The sequence below is a fragment of the Cyprinodon tularosa genome, unplaced genomic scaffold, assembly GCF_016077235.1.
Source record: "Cyprinodon tularosa strain WSP-4 unplaced genomic scaffold, ASM1607723v1 ctg18, whole genome shotgun sequence".
In the NCBI taxonomy this organism is placed as follows: Eukaryota; Metazoa; Chordata; class Actinopteri; order Cyprinodontiformes; family Cyprinodontidae; genus Cyprinodon; species Cyprinodon tularosa.
This window is the reverse complement of record NW_024038608.1, coordinates 269,162-288,701: the sequence shown is the minus strand read 5'-3', so window position 1 is coordinate 288,701 and position 19,540 is coordinate 269,162. Positions and strand designations below refer to the sequence as shown.

At 38.5% G+C, this 19,540-nt stretch overlaps 1 protein-coding gene across 7 annotated transcripts in view; it reads right to left on the bottom strand.

The window, feature by feature from the left end:
* Positions 1-1,440: 1,440 nt before the first annotated feature.
* LOC119781587 (nck-associated protein 5-like) overlaps positions 1,441-19,540 on the bottom strand; it is a 232,522-nt gene continuing 214,422 nt past the window's right edge. For all 7 annotated transcript variants that reach the window (XM_038282119.1, XM_038282120.1, XM_038282121.1 and 4 more), the window contains 4 exons: positions 17,335-17,444; positions 15,770-15,884; positions 15,511-15,686; positions 1,441-4,392 (listed from right to left, as the gene is read on the bottom strand). In XM_038282119.1, the coding sequence (XP_038138047.1) occupies positions 4,102-4,392; positions 15,511-15,686; positions 15,770-15,884; positions 17,335-17,444 (692 nt within the window). In that variant the 3' untranslated portion in view covers positions 1,441-4,101. The remainder of the gene's footprint in view (positions 4,393-15,510; positions 15,687-15,769; positions 15,885-17,334; positions 17,445-19,540) is intronic.

Genomic DNA, 19,540 nt, shown 5'->3' with positions numbered 1-19,540 from the left:
TCTCAAATGTAATCATGTATTATTTACCGTATTTACTGGACTATATAGAGCGCACCTCACTATAAGCCCCGCCCACAAAACTTTTTGAGAAAAGTAGAAACCTACATAAGTCGTACTGGACTTTTTTTTTTTTTCTTCCTTTTTTAATTGTGCTGAATGAAAATTAGCCCCTTCCTTCATTTCTAACTTTGACTTTCCCCCTTTGGCAGTAAAATTCTGCAGAAAAGCCGCACCTTCTTGTAAGCCTGGAGAAAAGAGTAGCAGCTTATAGTCCAGAAAATACGGTAATTTAAATATGATTTCAACAATTTTAATTCACTTTCCTATATGTACGTAGGGACTAATTACTTTAGTTGAGGTTTAGTGAAGCGTTTTTATCTTGGAATGGGAATAACTTTTTGCTCAAGAGTTCTTATAGTTGTGAATTTATTCCATAAGTGTGTAGATTTAAGCTAAGATCACACTTTTCCATTTGGGTGCACAGAACAACAAATGATGTTCTAAAAGTTATTAAATGAAACAACAAAAGTTCCAACAGCTTTTAAATGCATAACACATCTTTTAGTGTGTCCTGTAGAAATGGTGGCCATATTTGATTTTGAGGGTGGATTCGATTGAGGGGTAGATCTCAGAAACTCCTTCTTCCACAGTTAAATAGATTGTAGCTTCATTTACTGTACAAGCAAGTTAGTAATTGGATGAATACAAAATAACGCATTAAAAGTAAATTTCTGATAAAAGAGTTAAACAATTTATAAAGTTTATTCCCTCTGCTTATAGTGTAAGCCTAACATGTTTGATTTACAGTTAACCTTTTAAAATGAGAGAATCACTGTTAGGAAACACAACCTGGTATGAGGTACCATCTTATATTCTGCATGTAAATAGCTATCATATGCAAATGCTTTAAAGTTTTAGTCTCCCCAAGAAGAGTTCTTGTGAACAAACATAATTATCTAAAACACCAAGCTAGCCCGTAAAGGTTAATAACATTTTTAATCTGCTTAATTAACCTCTTTCATAATGACAGGCCTGAAAAAGGCTCCAGTCTAAACCGCATTTCCGCCTCGTTATTTTCACTTTTTGTTCCCCCATCCTCTAAAATAATAGAAACATCATCGACTCAGCACAAATTAACCTCCATTTTGAGCATAATGAGCCCCCGCTACCCCCACACTCATGCTCTGTGATCAATAACCCCCATAGTGTGCTGAGGCAGACTCATCCGAGCGTGCGTAAACCAACCGCGTCCAGCCCTACGCGTATAATTACCCATCAAGGGACTGAATGTGGCGAGGTGCTTGAACCGTCGCCGACAGATTGCGAGTGGTAAGCGGTGATTACAAACATGGTGCCTCCTCACTTAGGGGGGAGAAAAAACAAATATAAAAGTAAAAAAAATCTCCAGTTTCCACATCAATAAACAGCCAACAGCCCAGCTAGAAATAGGAAATAATTTCTCATATTTATTTAGGAAATAGTTACATAAAATATAGCCTTAAAGTCTAGAGTAACAGACAAAAATTGCACACAGCAATAATAATAATATTAATAATAACAATAATTACCAAAGTAACACTGCTGGTAACCAATTCTCTTTACAAAGAAACATTTAAGGAAAGAGGTGAAGTATGACAGTCACACTACAGCCCGACAGTACAAAATGTGGGTATAAATACTGGACATCTAGAAAAATACACAAGTCTTCGTTTTCAGACTCTTTTCATACAATAATTACAGTCTCATAGAAAAGAAAGAAAGAAAGAAATCAAAAGTTGGCTCTGTTTATTAGCACCAGCTTGTCAAATTCCGAGACACAAAAAAAATGTCATAATTACATCTTAAGTTCAAATATGACTCTAAAATAAAGTTGCTTTTTTTGCATTTGTTGATTCAAAATAATATAATTTACTCTTTAAACCAGAAAACCTCCGATAAGAAAAGATCCATGCTATTTTTTAAACAGTAGATTTGTGAAAGTAAATTGAATGATTGGCAAAAAAAAACTGTACAGCTTTCATTACAAAACGTTTCCCCACAGAATCAGCGATGCCCGTTCTGATATTAACTTATAATGATTTTATATACAACATAATATACAAACATTTGGAAAAAAAAACTGAGGACAGTAGAAAGGTCAGGTTTGCAGTGATGCTACATGGGAATGAAACTGATTCTGGAATTTATTAATCTGAACTCAAAAAGATGATCAAATGTTTCTCGTATGGGTCGAAAACAATCTTTGCGAGTCCAGAATTTTCCCTGAGTTACCGACTATGAAGGTAGAAGTGATCAGATCAAACAGTCGATGGATTGATGGACCTTGTGAAAAATTAGGCCGTATGAAAATGTGATACACATGTTTTTCTTCTGGTACATTTTCCTTACCCTAACCTGTTACAAAGAGACACAAACCAGTAGAGGAGACAAGCCATAAGCTTGTGACTAACATCAGCCTTGATTTTATGACCAACTGATGCAACCCAACAGAGGCAGTTTTTTGTTTTAATGAAGATATAATATCATTTTATCTGGGTTTAAAATTAAGTTGAAGTCAGAAATGGAGGAGGCTTTCTAGGATCTGTCCCACCGTAGTTGTTTCAACGTAAGAGTTTGTTGCCCAGTCCTCCACATCTAGACATTAACTATTCAAAGCTCTAATATGGGCAAGTCTATCCTCCTTTGTTGGCTCTTATAAGTGCTTCTGTCTCATGGAAAGACTAAAATACCACTTTGTGGAGGAACTTTTAAAGTATTTTCCATAAGTAATAGAGGTTTACTTGAACCTTAAAACGTTTCTGGCCTAAAACGAGGTATGTATCTATCTAATCGGCAATGTTAAAGGGTTTCATTGTCGACTGATTTGAGTTTTAACATCTTTTTTTTTTACTGATAATTCTTGTTGAAACCTCCGGTTGTTTACCTTTTGACTAGTGTTGCACTGAAGCTTTTTTTTGGCCCCGATATCAATACCCAATACCTGGCTGTGCAGTATTGGCTGATACTGACATCATACCAATACGATCTGTTTGAAATTTATGTGTGTGTGTGTGTATATGAAGAACTGCATACTACTTGGATGTAAAATAATTGCCGTCATGGCTTTGTCAAGCTGCTGCCTACCTTTCTAAAGCAGGAAAAAGACTAATAAAGGTGAATCCAGTAGAACTTTTTATTGCGTACCTGGAATTGGTGACAATAGTTGAATAAACTTTTGGCTCTCAAAATGGTATTGGTGCTAAGAATGTCGGTACTGGATGATACGATACCACTATTTTAGTGCTGGATCGGGGCCTTGTCTGTTAGTGGTATCGGAACAACACTACTTTTGACCTACAAAGCGTCTGTTTTTAATTCTTTGAAGGGTTGCCAGACCACATAAAAGCTGGGTCAGTGTCTTTAGTTTTGGAAAGTTTGATGTCTTGTAAAAAAAGAAAACAACAAGGGCATTAATACCTTAAACAAATGATTATCAGTTGATTTTCATAAACACTCCTTTAAATCCACCAATGAATGTATCATTATACTGTAAGAAAAAAAACCCTTAAAAACCAATAGAGGTTATTGGTTAGAGGTACACAAGGCCCAATGTTTTAGACTACATTTCTTTGCTGTTTATGAAACACAAAAAGTTGCCTGCAGTCTTGTCTAAATAAAATTATATTCCAGTGGAATCCTAGACTGATTCCAAGACTAATGCCCCAGGCGGACAAACTTTTTGGATTGCTTTTGGTTTTGCCCAAGAACAGGTTAGGTTAAAGCACCAATACAGCCATGTTAGATCTAGCAAGAGGTAAGCGGTCAGGCTGAAAACACATGGGTGTCATTAAAGTTCAAGAGATTTTTAAGGAGGGTTGAGATCATGTGTATGACTGGGTTCTAGAAAACACCTTGGTGACTGAGCAAAGAGCAGAGACACTAGCTTTCAGTTTCTCATACCCACTTGGAATGGAAAATCAAGCTACAAATCTACCTAAAGCACCAACTGTACCCTTCAGCATCCAACTTATTAATTCACTGATAGAATTTGAAAAGATAAGTAAATAAGGTAAAGGCCCAGAAACTAAGACCCAGCTTCAAATTCTCATGTATAGCATCTTCTCATACACCATTGGATCCCTGGCTGGTGCAGGAGGAGAAGCTGTCATAAAGAGAGTCACTGAGGGAGCCCACAGGATCCACTCCAGGCCTTTTTGCCAAACCAGAGGAAGGTGAGGGCTCGCTCACGTTGCAACCACTCTTCCCCGCATCAGCACTGGCGTCACCCTTTAGGCCACTCAAGCCCGTGTCTGCACACAGGCTGCCGGCCGTGCTGTGGTTCCGCTTGTTTAAGGACTCTAAGGAGATGTCGAGACTCGGACTGATGGCCAGCTTCTCCATCGAAAGGTCCTTCTGCAGAGAGAGAGAAACAACAGAGGTCAACTAAACTAACGAAGCAAAGTTAGAAAAGCAATCAGTCTTTTGTGCTTTTGTCCCACAAAGCAATAAGACAGATACGACTCCAGAGCATGACAGAGATCTATATTGAGCTTTTTATTGAGCTCAAGGAGCAAATGTACGTCTTGAGTGTTGGCCAACTACCATCCACGGCCTCTCCAACTCTCCCAGATACCATAACTATGTTGTGTTTTTATAAATGCTCTCTATCCAACAGATTAGAAGGAAAGACGCTCCACATCAATTAGCAGCAGTTTTATCTCTGGTATTGATTGGTTGAGTGCGCGCTTTGAGACGTGGCAGCCCACAAGGTGTTTTTGTGGGTGTTATTGTCAGGATGGTTCGTCCCATCGTAATGTGGACTGTTGTTTTCTCAAGGGTGTGCAGTTATAGGCATCTTGGTGTCTATTAGACTCGGCGGCTTAAGTGCAAAAGCCTGCAGTATGAGTCCAACATGGTGAGAGAGAGGTGGGAAAAAACAACATTTAAACCCCAGAAAAACGCTTGCAAGAGTGTCCTAATGCGTCTCAAATGGCTCTTTAACAAGCTACCCCTCAGCATCACTTCTCCTGAGAGGATATAAACAAGATCCACAGAGGACCTGCTCATTTTCTCCAGCCCGGGAGATAACACAACAGCCATCCAAGCTGCTATTTTTATTTTTTTTGCAGGGAGGGCGAGCTGCAGGGGACAGAAAAGCCGCCGGGGAAGGAGCTACCTTAGACCACTTAGCATTTAGCTGCTGGGTGTAAAACATCAAGGCATGAAGAGGACTGCATCAGTAATAAGGTTCAAAGAGCCAGGGGAGCGATTTAAAGTTTCTTGTGATTTTAATGGATGCTCGAGGTGTTTTTTTCCCCTAGTCAAAACAAAAGGATGTAAAGGCTTTTCCCCAGCTCACCTTCCTGTATCCTAAACTAAGCAATGTTTACTGTAAAAGAACAGGATCCAATGGATGATTTCTGACCTTAAATTAGATATTTTTACTTGAACAAAAACAAAACTGCTTATTAGAACTCTTCAGAAAAATAAATGCTTTGTTAAAGCACCTTTTGATTTGATCCTAGCATCCGGTCCTTTTTACTTCATACCTCGCAAAATAAAATTCAGCTGTTCTAGTAGGTATTAAGGACTTCTCTTTTTTTTTCTTCTAGCTTTTATTGTCAATACACTGTCACAAGTACAGAGCAATGAAATTAACTCTCTGCATTTAGCCCATTCCCTTGTGCCGCGCCCATGGAGCAATGTGGGGGTTAAGGGTCTTGCTCAGGGAGCCAGAGTGGCAGTTGGTGGGAGTGGGGCTTGAACTCAGAACCTCAGGATTGCAAGGACAACGCCTCAACCACTAGGCCGCCAACCCCAAAAGCAGGCATTAGAGGGAAGGGTCTTGCCTATGGACCAACACTGGCAGCTCATTCCCCTCAGCTACCACTTTGTGGAGGAACTTTTAAAGAATTTTCAATAAGTAATACAGGTTTACTTGAACCTTACAACATTTTTGGCCTAAAACGAGGTATGTATCTATCTAATCGCCAATGTTAAGGGTTTCATTGTCGACTGATTTGAGTTTTAACATCTTTTTATTACTGATAATTCTTGTAGAAACTTCTGGTTGTTTACCTTTTGACTAGTGTTGCACCGATGCTATTTTTTGGCCCAGATATCGATACCCGATACCTGGCTGTGCAGGATTGGCCGATACCATACCGATACCATCTGCTTGAAATTGATGTGTGTGTGTATATATGAAGAATCGCATACTACTTGGATGTAAAATAATTGCCATCATGGCTTTGTCAAGCTGCTGCCTACCTTTGTGAAGCAGGAAAAAGACTAATACAAAGTAAATACAGTAGAGTTGTTTATTGCCTACCTGGAATGGGTGACAATATTTGAATAAACTTTTGGCTCTCAAAATGGTATCAGTGCCTTCTTTGTCGGTACTCGTCAATGGCATTAGTGGGAAGGGTCTTGCCTAAGGACCAACACTGGCAGCTCATTGGCCCCAGCTGGGATACGAACCCAGGCTTCCTGTATGCAGGACGTGTGGCTTACTACTTAAGTATATCAACAAGAGAAGTGTATTCTCTTGCTGTTTGTATACAATTCAACTATCATCCAATATGAGCCTTCAGTTCTGTAGGTGGATTTTAGTATTTGGATTATAAGATCCAGTTACAGATATCCAACTACTTGGAAAGTTAGGTTCAATGCACCGAAGGTGGAGCCATAGCACAGTACTGGCAGACCACCGGCAGTGGGCCCAGACAGGGTTTTAATGAAGTCATATTTAATGCAATAAACTTAGGTTTAGGTGTCTGTTTGAACTCTAAACCCTGATAGAGGATCTGTAAAAGGCAGTTTAAAAACAATAAATTCGTAAAACTAGTTAAAAAAAAAGAGACGTTTTGAAAAAAAATATTTTTTTGAGAACTTTGCTTTAGATTAACGAAACTAGCAGAATTTTTTTTATAGAGAACATGTTTATATTTCTTCTGTTTCTAAATAATTATAATGATGTGAGGTGTAGTTTACGGTTGCTGTTATTGATTTATTTTGTTGCACCGCTTAACACAAGTAGATTGCATTGCGGCAATCATTTGTATCTGTCCTTATTTCTATTTTCATTTCTTTTTCAGTCTTATCCCTGGTACGCCAGTCGTATGACATACAAAACTGAAATATAACTGAAACTAATTGAAACTAAGCTTTGAAACTAAACATCTTCAAAAAATAAAGGCTACAGTAATTTAAACTAGTTAGAAAAAACTAAACTAGTAAATAAAAATCTAAACTGAAATAGAATTGAAAAGCAGAATTCATAACTACATTTCTAAACTTTTTAAACCTTGGTTGCTTCTAACAATAATGGAACAAAATTCACTCCATAGTTGAGTTTTGCTAATTCTAACTCTATTGGTGAGGGTAAAATTTACATTTGTATTTTAGCAGTAAGTGAAATAAAATACATTTTGAGCTTGAACTGATTTGTAGTTTAGACATGAAAAAAGTCAAAGAAAAAGTAGAGAAAAACATGCAACAGCCTTTATGTGTTTGAACAAAAGCAGAGCTGAGAAGCTGTAAACTGTAAAAGTCCTGCTGGTTTCTCCATTACCAGCTCAGGAGGTGGATTCATCTGCCAACACAGGTGTGATGAGAGGGCAGAGATAAAACCCTGAGACATTTGGACCGAACTCCAGGACTGCTTCTTGACTCAGTCCCAGGCTCTGATCCGAAATGAATCACACCTGCTGCGACTCGATTTCCTTTAGATGTTTTTAAAATTAAAGTAGGAGAAAAAAATCAAACTTAAAATTCTGTTGTGTAGTATTAAAGTGTGGAGTTCAAAATTACAGGTTATTCAAACTCCCACACGTCAGAAGTCATAGGATTTTTAAAACATTCCCTTAAACAACTAAAAGGAGGTAGAAAAGAGCTTGTGATGCGATGGGTACGGTCAATTTCTAAATTAACTCTTAGATGTCTTAGTAAACAGTGAGGGAGACATTTCTGAGATCTGTAATTAGATTTGATCTTATCCAAAGGCTATTTAGCAGCAGGTTAAAGCATCTATGCACAGGTCTGCAAACCATCCAGGAGCACAGAGGCTTCCCTCTATAATCGGCATTGGTTCTGCATCAGATGTCAGTAATGGGATCTTGAATTCAGTGAAACTGTTTCTTGACAAAAGCTCAGTGAGAGGCTTTTTACAGGTGCCGGTCATAAAATTAGAATATCATGAAAAAGTAGATTGATTTCAGTAATTCCATTTAAAAAGTGAAACTTGTATATTATATTCATACATTACATACAAACTCATATATTTCAGATGTTTATTTTGTTTAATTTTGATGATTACAAATGACAACAAATGAAAATCTCAAATTCATCATATCAGAAAATTAGAATATTGTGAAAAGGTTCAAAATTGATGGCCCCTGGTGCCACACTCTAATCAGCTAATTAACTCAAACCACCTGCAAAAGCCTTTAAATGGTCTTTCAGTCTAGTTCTATAGGCTACACAATCATGGGGAAGACTGCTGACTTGACAGTTGTCCAAAAGACGACCATCGACACCTTGCACAAGGAGGGCAAGACACAAAAGGTCATCGCTAAAGAGGCTGGCTGTTCACAGAGCTCAGTGTCCAAGCACATTAATAGAGAGGCGAAGGGAAGGAAAAGATGTGGTCGAAAAAAGTGTACAAGCAAGAGAGATAACCGCACCCTGGAGAGGATTGTGAAACAAAACCCATTCAAAAATGTGGGGGAGATTCACAAAGAGTGGACTGCAGCTGGAGTGAGTGCTTCAAGAACCACCACACACAGACGAATGAAAGACATGGGTTTCTGCTGTCGCATTCCTTGTGTCAAGCCACTCTTGAACCACAGACAGCGTCAGAAGCGTCTTGCCTGGGCTAAAGAGAAACAGGACTGGACTGCTGGTGAGTGGTCCAAAGTCATGTTCTCTGATGAAAGTAAATTTTGCATTTCCTTTGGAAATCAAGGTCCCAGAGTCTGGAGGAAAAGAAGAGAGGCACTTCATCCACGTTGCTTGAAGTCCAGTGTAAAGTTTCCACAGTCAGTGATGGTTTGGGGTGCCATGTCATCTGCTGGTGTTGGTCCATTGTGTTTTCTGAGGTCCAGGGTCAACGCAGCCACATACCAGGAAGTTTTAGAGCACTTCATGCTTCCTGCAGCTGACCAACTTTTTGGAGATGCAGATTTCATTTTCCAACAGGACTTGGCACCTGCACACAGTGCCAAAGCTACCAGTACCTGGTTGAAGGACCATGGTATCCCTGTTCTTAATTGGCCAGCAAACTCTCCTGACCTTAACCCCATAGAAAATCTATGGGGTATTGTGAAGAAGAAGATGCAATACACCAGACCCAACAATTCAGAAGAGCTAAAAGCCACTATTAGAGCAACCTGGGCTATCATAACACCTGAGCAGTGCCACAGACTGATCGACTCCATGCCACGCCGCATTGCTGCAGTAATACAGGCCAAAGGAGGCCCAACTAAATACTGAGTGCTGTACATGCTCATACTTTTCATGTTCATACTTTTCAGTTGGCCAACATTTCTATAAATCCTTTGTTTTTATTGGTCTTCAGTAATATTCTAATTTTCTGATATGATGAATTTGGGATTTTCATTTGTTGTCATTTGTAATCATCAAAATTAAACAAAATAAACATCTGAAATATATGAGTTTGTATGTAATGTATGAATATAATATACAAGTTTCACTTTTTAAATGGAATTACTGAAATCAATCTACTTTTTCATGATATTCTAATTTTATGACCAGCACCTGTATTGTAACCCAAGCAACACACTTCCTCCTTTTACAGTGCGGTTATTTTTTGCAAAGATGAGGCGCTTTAAGGGCGTATTCCTGAAATCACTCAGTCTTTTCTATTAGGGTGGATTGAATGGTGCAGGTGAAGAAAATTCAAACGGCTAACATCAGTAGAGGAAGTTCTATATGTGACTCGATTCCTTTAAGCTAAAAGAAAATAGTTGAGTTGTAGGGATGAGCATCAGTCTCCTGACTCGAAGGTTTCATTTTATGGTGAATTCAGCTTTTCATGTTCCTAATACTGCTCATCCTCAAATACAACAAATATAAATTTATTGTTTTCTTTATTTAATTATTAAATACATTTTTAATTATTTAATTTCAGGCCCAGTATTATGTAGAATCATGTGCTATACACTTACAGAGATATTGTTTAAGTAAAATTAAACAGTACAATATAATACAACTACTTCTCAAAGTAGATTTTTCTTTAACAATTACTTTATGTTATTGAGTAAATTTAGGGAAATATCAGCCGTGCTGCTGCCATCAACACCTTTGCTTTTAGATGTTGGAGATCGGCCTGTTTTTCCGGTGTAGTCCTGTTTCTCTAACCATGACTGGCAACTCACACTGAGCCTGGTTCTGCTGGAGGTTTCTTCCTATTAAAAGGGAGTTTTTCCTCTCCACTGTCACCGCAAGCATTCTTGATTTGAGGGATTGCTTCCGAGTCAATGCAATCAACTGACTTTCCTCGGATAGAAAACTTTAAATCAATTTGACTAAATGATCTGGTGAACTGTAAAGTGCCTTGAGATGACATGAGCTGTGAGTGGGCAGTATAGAAATAATCTGAATTGAATTGATTGCCCACCTAATGTTGTTTTGCATATAGAGTCAGAGGTGGTTGATTTCTTAGTTAAATTTTTTGTATTGTAAAGAAAATTATTTTAAATAGAAAGGGATTTGAAATGGTTTGATTTTTTAAAATGTCACACTACTAACATATTACTGGCTGGAAAATTGATTTTTATCACCATACAAGTAAATTCTGCATACCAACAACATATTCGGCCTGCTGTGCAGTCCTAGCCATTAATCTTATATTAGAGCCCAATGTGCTGAAAGTAGCAAAAACTAAGAGAAAAATCAGAAAAAACCTGGTAAACACTATCGATGTTTTTACGTTAATTTTACAAAAGCTTTAATGTTTCCCTGATGTGTTATAGCATGCAAAACACTCTAACTAATTTCTATATCATCATTAAGAATGTCAGAAACACATTTTTGTGGTTTTGTTGCTTTGCTCCTATTTATTTTGTAATTGTAGCAACTTTGTACACTTTAAAACAACAACCGCTACTTTATAAAATTATACGCCTTTTTGTGCAATTGAGGGCGGGCTAAATTGTGTGACGGACCACATTATTTCCAAAAGCATTTATCCAAAGTGGGTTTTGAATTTAGCTAGCTCAATAAATTTAGCTATAGGCTAGTAGCTAACTAGCTTATAGCTATTGTAGCTAACTAGCTATAAGCGGGTCTTTAGAGGCCTTTAATTCTCTAAATAATAAACTAATGAATTCAGGTTGGACAAAAGCCATAAGTGTCGTTTAGGGACTCTTTGGGCTTCAATGGAGTCTGTCTTTTAGCTTCTTGAGTAAAAGGGAAGCAGGGGATGTTAGCAAAATGTAGCGTATCTTTTAGCTCTCAGTGAAAAAAAAAACGTCATTGCTTTCTTATGGCTGGTTTGTGGTATCAAAGTGTATCGCCCACACAAAAACTCTCGTTGATGCAGAACCTTTTGAGTTTATCATAGAGCGAAACAAATGGGTTTTAGCTAGACGCTAACAAAAAATGGAAAAGCTCTGATTGAAAACCTAGAAGCAAGGCCTGAAATCTGACACCGAAGAATCAATTTTTTTTTTTTACCAATTCAAATAGGCAACACTCCATTTTTATTTTTGAAATCAGCATAAAAACTTTTATTATAATATATGGGCAGATTAGGGAAACATTAACCGATCAAACTTCCATAACATAGGGCATTATCTCCTTCCACTTCCTGTTTAAGCTTTCTGAAGAACATCCAACAAAAATGAAAAGCCTTTAAGATGTAAACATAATTTACTGGCTCAAAGAGTGCGTCGCCTTTCTGGCATCACTGTGCTGATTGTAGCCTAGCGTGATTGAGCATTACCGCTGTTTTTCTTACTTTCTGTTATGGGTTTTCTGACAGCGATAAATGGGTTTCTGAATATTCCTGCTGCTGGAATTTGTTCGCTCACAAATACTATTTTGTGTACCCCATATCCCTGCTCCAAACTTCATCAAATTGCTTGTCAAAAGAAATGTTTGTTTCGTTACTACACCTAAGGAGATGCCGTGAAAGGTTGCAGAAAGAGCTATTAAAAGCTCGGTGGAGATCGGTAATGCTTAGTATTTCACCTGCAGTACCAATCATCCTGTCATGGTGATAATCTATGGATTTAAAGGAGGGAAGAAAAATGGCGGGAAAAATGAAATCGGTATTGAGCAGAAGTCAAGTGGGAGGGAAAACAGCTAAATAGAAAGAGGCAAAAGAAAGAGTGAGACATGTGGGAAAAAGAGGGACTGGGGGGACAGGAGGAAAGGGAGGCGGGGGCCGCCGTTAGCAGGGCTGTCAGGTGTTGTCAGGATGATGAATGGGAGGCCAGCGTGGGCTGTGAGGGCCCTGATGGGAGACGCTGAGCTTTACATCACTCTCCTGAGTGTTTGTGAAAGGTTATTAAAGGCGCTTAAATCACAGTTGCTCCACGAAAGCCGCCGAACTTCCCCAGACCCGAGCCGACTGCGGCGTCTCCGGAGTCAAAACCTCGCGAACGGCAACAATGGTGAGGAGAGGAGACGGACGCGCAGGTACGGCTGCGCCCAACCTGGGGGGGTGGATGACAGGCGGATGGATTGTCTTTTTCACAATGATAATGTAGGGTAAACGAGTTCAGCGGCAGTCATCCATCATTACGGTTCATTCACAGTTAGGGAATTAGGTTAATGCCAGAAATATCACTGACTATACTTTTAATTCAACGGCTCACTGGGCTTCGACACGAAAAATAAAACCAAACTTATCTCAACGAGGGATTTTTTTACCCATTCTATAAAAAATAAAAATAAAAATTCAGCAGAAAGCTTAGAAGACACCCTCTAAGCACTGTAAGTCCGCACAAGCAGCTCAGCACATCCAATTAAACCACAGACGGGTGTGAGGATAAGACAGACTCAACAGCTTTCCTTTGTTGTTTTGGTTGCTGCTAGTAGACCTGTCCCTACAGCTCGGTTACACAGCGCCGCATCCAGCTTCCTGTTAGACGCCCTCAGCTGGGATCAAAACAAGACTCTTGCAATTCAGACGCTGCCTCTTTACTTTGGTAAACAATAACTCTAGAGTAAGACACAAGACAGTCTTTTGGCTGAAATGGGTAGGACCATTAAGCTGAAAAGGTGTTTTACAACATTTATCTAGTTGTACATCTAAAGATACTGTTACTACACTAATGACAGGTTATTACAGTTTAATTACAACTTCATTGCTTTAGTATTGAGTAATTGCTCAATTATTCCATTTAATTACTTTAACTACTACAATATGACTTTTATTAACGGTTCCTTTAATATTCTATTTTCAATATTTTGTTCTCCTGTTCCGTTTTTATTAAATGCCTATTTATTTATACATCATTATCTCTGATGAGTTTTGTTAGACTCTTACTGTCTTTATTATATTATTTGTGATCACACTGAAATAGATATACTACTATTATTCCACAATATAACAGTATTAATTAAACTGGACTATTAATTATGCTTCATATTCATTTGTTTTTATTACTCGATTATTGTTTTTTATTTCTGTTATTACATACTGGTTCAGCCAAAACCGTAATGGTTTACCCTGTTATTACACATCACTGTCTAACTGTTCCTTTATCCTTGTATTATTACATTCTTGCACCTTTTATTTCTTATTGCACTAGTTCTAGACTGCTATTATTGCCCTGTTTATTCCAGAAATCAATTGCTCTACTAATCAAGTTATCTTCAATCAACCACTATCTTCAGCTCTCTCTGCAGTTATGCTACTATAGGATTATTCTGCTGGAGGACATGCCCGCTTTCGCTCATTTCTCTACTGCGTTACTTTCTTACAGCACTTTCCAATAGCCTATTTTCTCCCTTGTTATTTTCTCTGTCTATTTCTTAACAGAGGTACCACCTGCCAATACATTTCTGTTCAGCCGAGACTCATTCATGTTAGGGAGCATCTAGGAAAGTTTCCCTGTAAATTACTTCATGGAAAACATTTTACCCTGTCTTTCTGTGTTTAATCTTTTCTGTCCTAGACACAACATATTACGGCCATACTGCTTTCACTCAATACATATAACAGCGATTGTCTTCCCTTGGATCAAATATCTCAGCCAAAACTGACTTGTTCAGCAGCGTTTTTATCTCAAATGAAGTCAGTAAGCCACCTGCTGTTGCCACTATTTTTTTTTTACAAAGAAAGTACTCCTATAGATTTTGTTTCTTCTAACTTTAATTCAAATATACGTGGTGGCCCTAACCTAAATCCTGACTGTAATCTGAAAGAGACTGAGGATGATTAGCTCTGATTCCTTGAGTTCATCATTCGAGAACATATGCTAAAAGCTGGTCAGCAATTTTAAGATGGAGTTAATTGTTTTATTGGCAAAAATTCTGTACTTTTTTATTATAAATTGACAATTTTACATATGAAACTACTGTACAGCCATTCAACATAATATTATGAGACGAGCCTGAATAATAATTGGGATGTGTGTTATTTTAAAAGTATATTTAATCAATGAATTCCCCAAAAATTATTCATAAAATGGACAGTTATGAAAGATTTTTTTAAACTTAAAAAAAAATCTAAATTTGAAATGTGAAAAAGTCCCTTAAAAATTAGAAATGTAACCTTTAAAATATAAAGAATCTATTTTATAAATAAAAACATGTATGTCCCTTATTTATACGTTTACAAGTGCTATATTTTTGTTGTTTTAAAATATTTCAATATAATAAAAAAAATGTCAATATCCTGCTTAACATAACCTGTATAAAGTTTACTTATTAGAAGCTTTTGGATAATATTTGAATTGCCACCAATTCTTCTTCAAATAATATTCCAGATAATATAAAGGAAAACAAATTCTTCAGCAATGTCCTGATCTAGAGTTCAATTTTACAAAGACATTGGAGGTCAACAACATGAATTCTTCCAACTGCTTCTCATACACAACTGTTTTCCTTAGTGAAGTTGTGTTGAGTCAGAGTTTTTTCCTGGCAGGATATGGATTTTTGTGTCAGGGGTTCGGTGTCTGGGGGGCGGGGGGGGGGGGGGGGGGGGGGGTGGCGGCGATGTAGGTGAGCAAAGTGTTGGAGGCCATTTCATGCTCCCTGCTCCTCATATGTCATTCAGCTACATTAAATACTAGTAGGCAAATACCCGCTGACACGCGTTGCTGAGGCGATCGAAAGCAATTACGATGGCCTTTTTTTCTACGCCTGTTTTTTTGGGAAAATCAGGGAGCAAATCCTGGAGAGGAGAACCTTGGAGTGTAAACAACATCAGAAAACCTTAGTGTGGTTGTTGCTCGTGCTTCATGAAGGATTGCTGAGGTGAGGTTGACTTTAAAACAGGCAGAAAGTTCTGTTTAACTAAGGAGGAATGATGAGTAACAGTTAAAATACTGTACTTACACTGATCCTGTCTCCTGCTTTCCCATCCAGCGAGGATTCTTTGTGCAACAGCTTGTATTGGGAGATCCTCTTGCCGTCCTTCTCCAGATGGGAGAACATCTCATGCTGATAGTAGTCCATAATGGAAAGGGATTTCTCAACCCTCTGGCTCTTTAGGGTGTCCTCGTTCTGCTCCACTGTAGAAAAAATGATTGCTTAAAAAGTCTGAAATTTAAAAGAGTGAAGAGATTTACTTGGTGGGAAAGAGTCACAACCAGACCTGAGTCAGTCCTGTTGATCTGTTGTGGTGATGCTAAGGTGGTGTTGGTTTTCTCTGGTTCTGTCTCGGAGTCACTGGTGTTGCCCAAGTATGTGCGCACCTTCAGGGCTCTTTCCTAAAAAAGGGAAAATAAACATACAAAATTGGTATAACTAGTCATGGATGGATGGATGGATGGATGGATGGATGGATGGATGGATGGATGGATGGATGGATGGATGGATGGATGGATGGATGGATGGATGGATGGATGGATGGATGGATGGATGGATGATGAATGGATGGATGACGGTTGGATGATGAACAGATGGATGGATGGATGGATGGATGATGGATGGATGGCTAGAGGATGGATGGATGGATGGATGGATGGATGGATGGATGATGGATGGATGGCTAGAGGATGGTTGGATGATGGATGGATGTTTGGATGGATGGATCGCTAGAGGATGGTTGGATGATGGATGGATGGATGGATGGATGATGAATTGATGGATGGATGGTTGGATGATGAATGGATGGATGGATGATGGATGGATGGATGGATGGAGGATGATGGATGGATGATGAATGGATGGATGGAGGATGGTTGGATGATGGATAGATGATGAATGGATGGATGGTTGGATGATGAATGGATGGATGGATGATGGTTGGATGGATGGATGGATGGAGGATGATGGATGGATGATGAATGGATGGATGGAGGATGGTTGGATGATGGATAGATGATGAATGGATGGATGGTTGGATGATGAATGGATGGATGGAGGATGGTTGGATGGATGGATGGATGGTTGGATGATGAATGGATGGATGGTTGGATGATGGATGGATGATGAATGGATGGATGGTTGGATGATGAATGGATGGATGGATGGGTGATGAATGGATGGATGGATGGATGGATGGATGGATGGTTGGATGGATGGATGGATGGATGGATGGTTGGATGATGAATGGATGGATGGATGGATGGATGGTTGGATGGATGGATGGATGGATGGTTGGATGATGAATGGATGGATGGATGGATGGATGGTTGGATGGATGGATGGATGGATGGATGGTTGGATGGATGGATGGTTGGATGATGAATGGATGGATGGATTTCAGTATAAAAACAACTTAGATCTCATTTCCTGTCAATTTATAGTCTAATGATAATCTTCGTTTAAAAAAACAAACTAAACTCTGACCGTCAAAAACATTGTACAAAAACTTTTTTTTTTATTGTCATTGCTTTTAATTAATTTTGAGTTTCTATATAGGATTTTATACATATGAATAGATTTTATTATATGACATTGTTATTATGTTTCACTTCTTAATAATGTTTAGATATACTGTCAATAAAATCCCATTTGGGGGTAAGTAAACTATAATCACTCTAATTCAGTGACTGGTGTGTCTATGTTAATGTTGCTGTGCCTATCAAATAACCTAAATAGATAAATACATGGATAATTAAATGATTATGTTTCTTAAACATTTTCCCGACACTTGTCTTTATATTTAGAACCTTAACATAGAATATTCTCTGAATATCCTTAAATAAGACTTACAGTTGAAACCTGCTCCTTTGTTTTCATCTTCCGCATCCCGTCTTCAGTGGAGGCGGAGGCGCTGCTGCTGCGTTGAGCACCGAAACTCATCCTCTTGGCTCTGATTGAATCTGAAATCAGGAAATAGAGAATTATGACAAACCGATCATTAAAAGGTTATATGGTTATACATTTATGCCATTAAATACATTCTGTTGGATTATAATCTATTTTCTGGTCTGTCATGCCATAGGCCACAATATTAATTTTGAACATTGGTGGAGCAAAATGGTTTTCTCTGCTCTTAAACCTAAGATGCACCATCCCATCTGCAAATGGTTTTAGAGACACATAATAGAGACATGTGATGCCCACCCTCATTGTGCTTGGTGTAAAGCCTCTAAGGCTGCTACCTTCTCCCTTTTTGGCCATGGGATCCAAGCGACCACATTGGGGAGGAACTCCTGAATAGGATTTTCTTCAGGGTAGGAACTCTAGCCTGTTTGGTTAATCCCAGAACCACACTGTCTATAACATTTTCCCTGAGTCTACAGGAGTGCAGATGTCCAGGCTTGGTGAACAAAGAAACCTAACAAAGGACACAGCTAGCCTCGCTACCACCCAGCTACAAATTTAGGCCCAACTTCCCTGAACTTGGAGACCCCTCAGCTGTCCCAAATGGAGAAAGTTAGGGAAAACAATTTAAGATGATTTCTTATCATTTCATGTGTTTTATTTTTTTGAAAGCAACACACAGAAGCTAATAACGATGGCATGGTAGATAATCCAGCGCTAACATGTTTTGTGCCGTTAAAATGAAGGGCTAAAATAGGCCTATCTGGTACTGTCGCATTGGAGGGAATTTTGTTTGATTATTGTTGCTAAGAAATAAAATGTTTTGTAAATGGACATTTGAAATGAAAAATTCATCCATCCATTTTCTTACAGGCTTATCTCTAGCGGGGTCGCGAGGGGTGCTGGTGCCTATCTCCAGCTGTCTACGGGTGAGAGTAAAGGCCTATTTATGCTTCTGATGCATAGCCTCTGCAACCGTCAAATTTGTCTCTGTGTGCGACCACGCAGAGGTCTGTAACCATCGTCTCGCACCTCAAAAAAATACTGACTACCCGTCGGATGGTCGCAAACCCACGCAGATCTCAAGCGGAAGTGCGCTCTGATTGGTCCTTGGTATGCTTTTCCGGCTGTCTGTGTGGTCGTCCTTCTCGACTTGGTGTCGGGGCGCGCCATTTTTAAAAAACTGAGGAACAACTACAATGGACAACTACGACGAAAGGTTGATCGAGGAGGTTCGGAAGTACAACCACTTGTACGATGCCTCAGACAAACTATATAAATAAATATATCCTCTTCGATGTCTAGCAACCCTAGATCCGGGATATCTTGCAGACGTGCCATTGTTTTTTGGAAGATTAACACTCCCGCCGGCGCCGCCAAAGTTCTTGCGAGTTCTCGAATAGGCTCCGCCTTGCGCTTTGGCGGGAAACTGCTGCGGATCCCTAGAAATTCCAGAACGACGTCGCAGAGGCATACCAGCAAAACTGGTTCGCTACCAAACCCAAGCAACATTTGATGTGTGCGGTTGCAGAAGTATAATCTGCCCTTAACTTTGCTGTTTTTAAAGCTTTATTCAAACACAATATATATATTATATTTTTCGTGATCAAAACTAATTTCTTTATTTTTTTTTCCCCCGTTTAATTTGTTTCAAATGTAATTTTTTCAGTCTTAATTCTACGAATTGCTTTCTTTTCAAATCTAGTTTTCCAGATGACATTCACTTAGCTTCAAGCAGACCAAAACAAATGCATCTTTGCTCCTCACTCCAGCCTGCACCAAGGAGTGAACAGTGTGATCTGCAAAACCCAATTTGAGAGGAATAAAATTCTTAAAATTCAATACGAAGAAGAGAAAATAAAAATTAGAATTATTGTTGCTGTAATTACCTTAAATTAAGTGTATTTACCCTTAACTTGAGTAGATAAATTAGATAGTTTGCCAATGGAATGAATATTTTTACTCTTAAAATAAGATAATTAGATAATATGCACTTGAAAAAAGACAATGCAATTGAGTTTTCTTATTTTAAGTGTAAATTGTCTTGTTCCATTGGCAAAGTGTCTCTCTTACCTATTCAATCCAAGAAAAAATGCACTTATTCTAAGAAAAAATGACTTATCTAGATTTAGATTTTTTCCAGTGCATGATG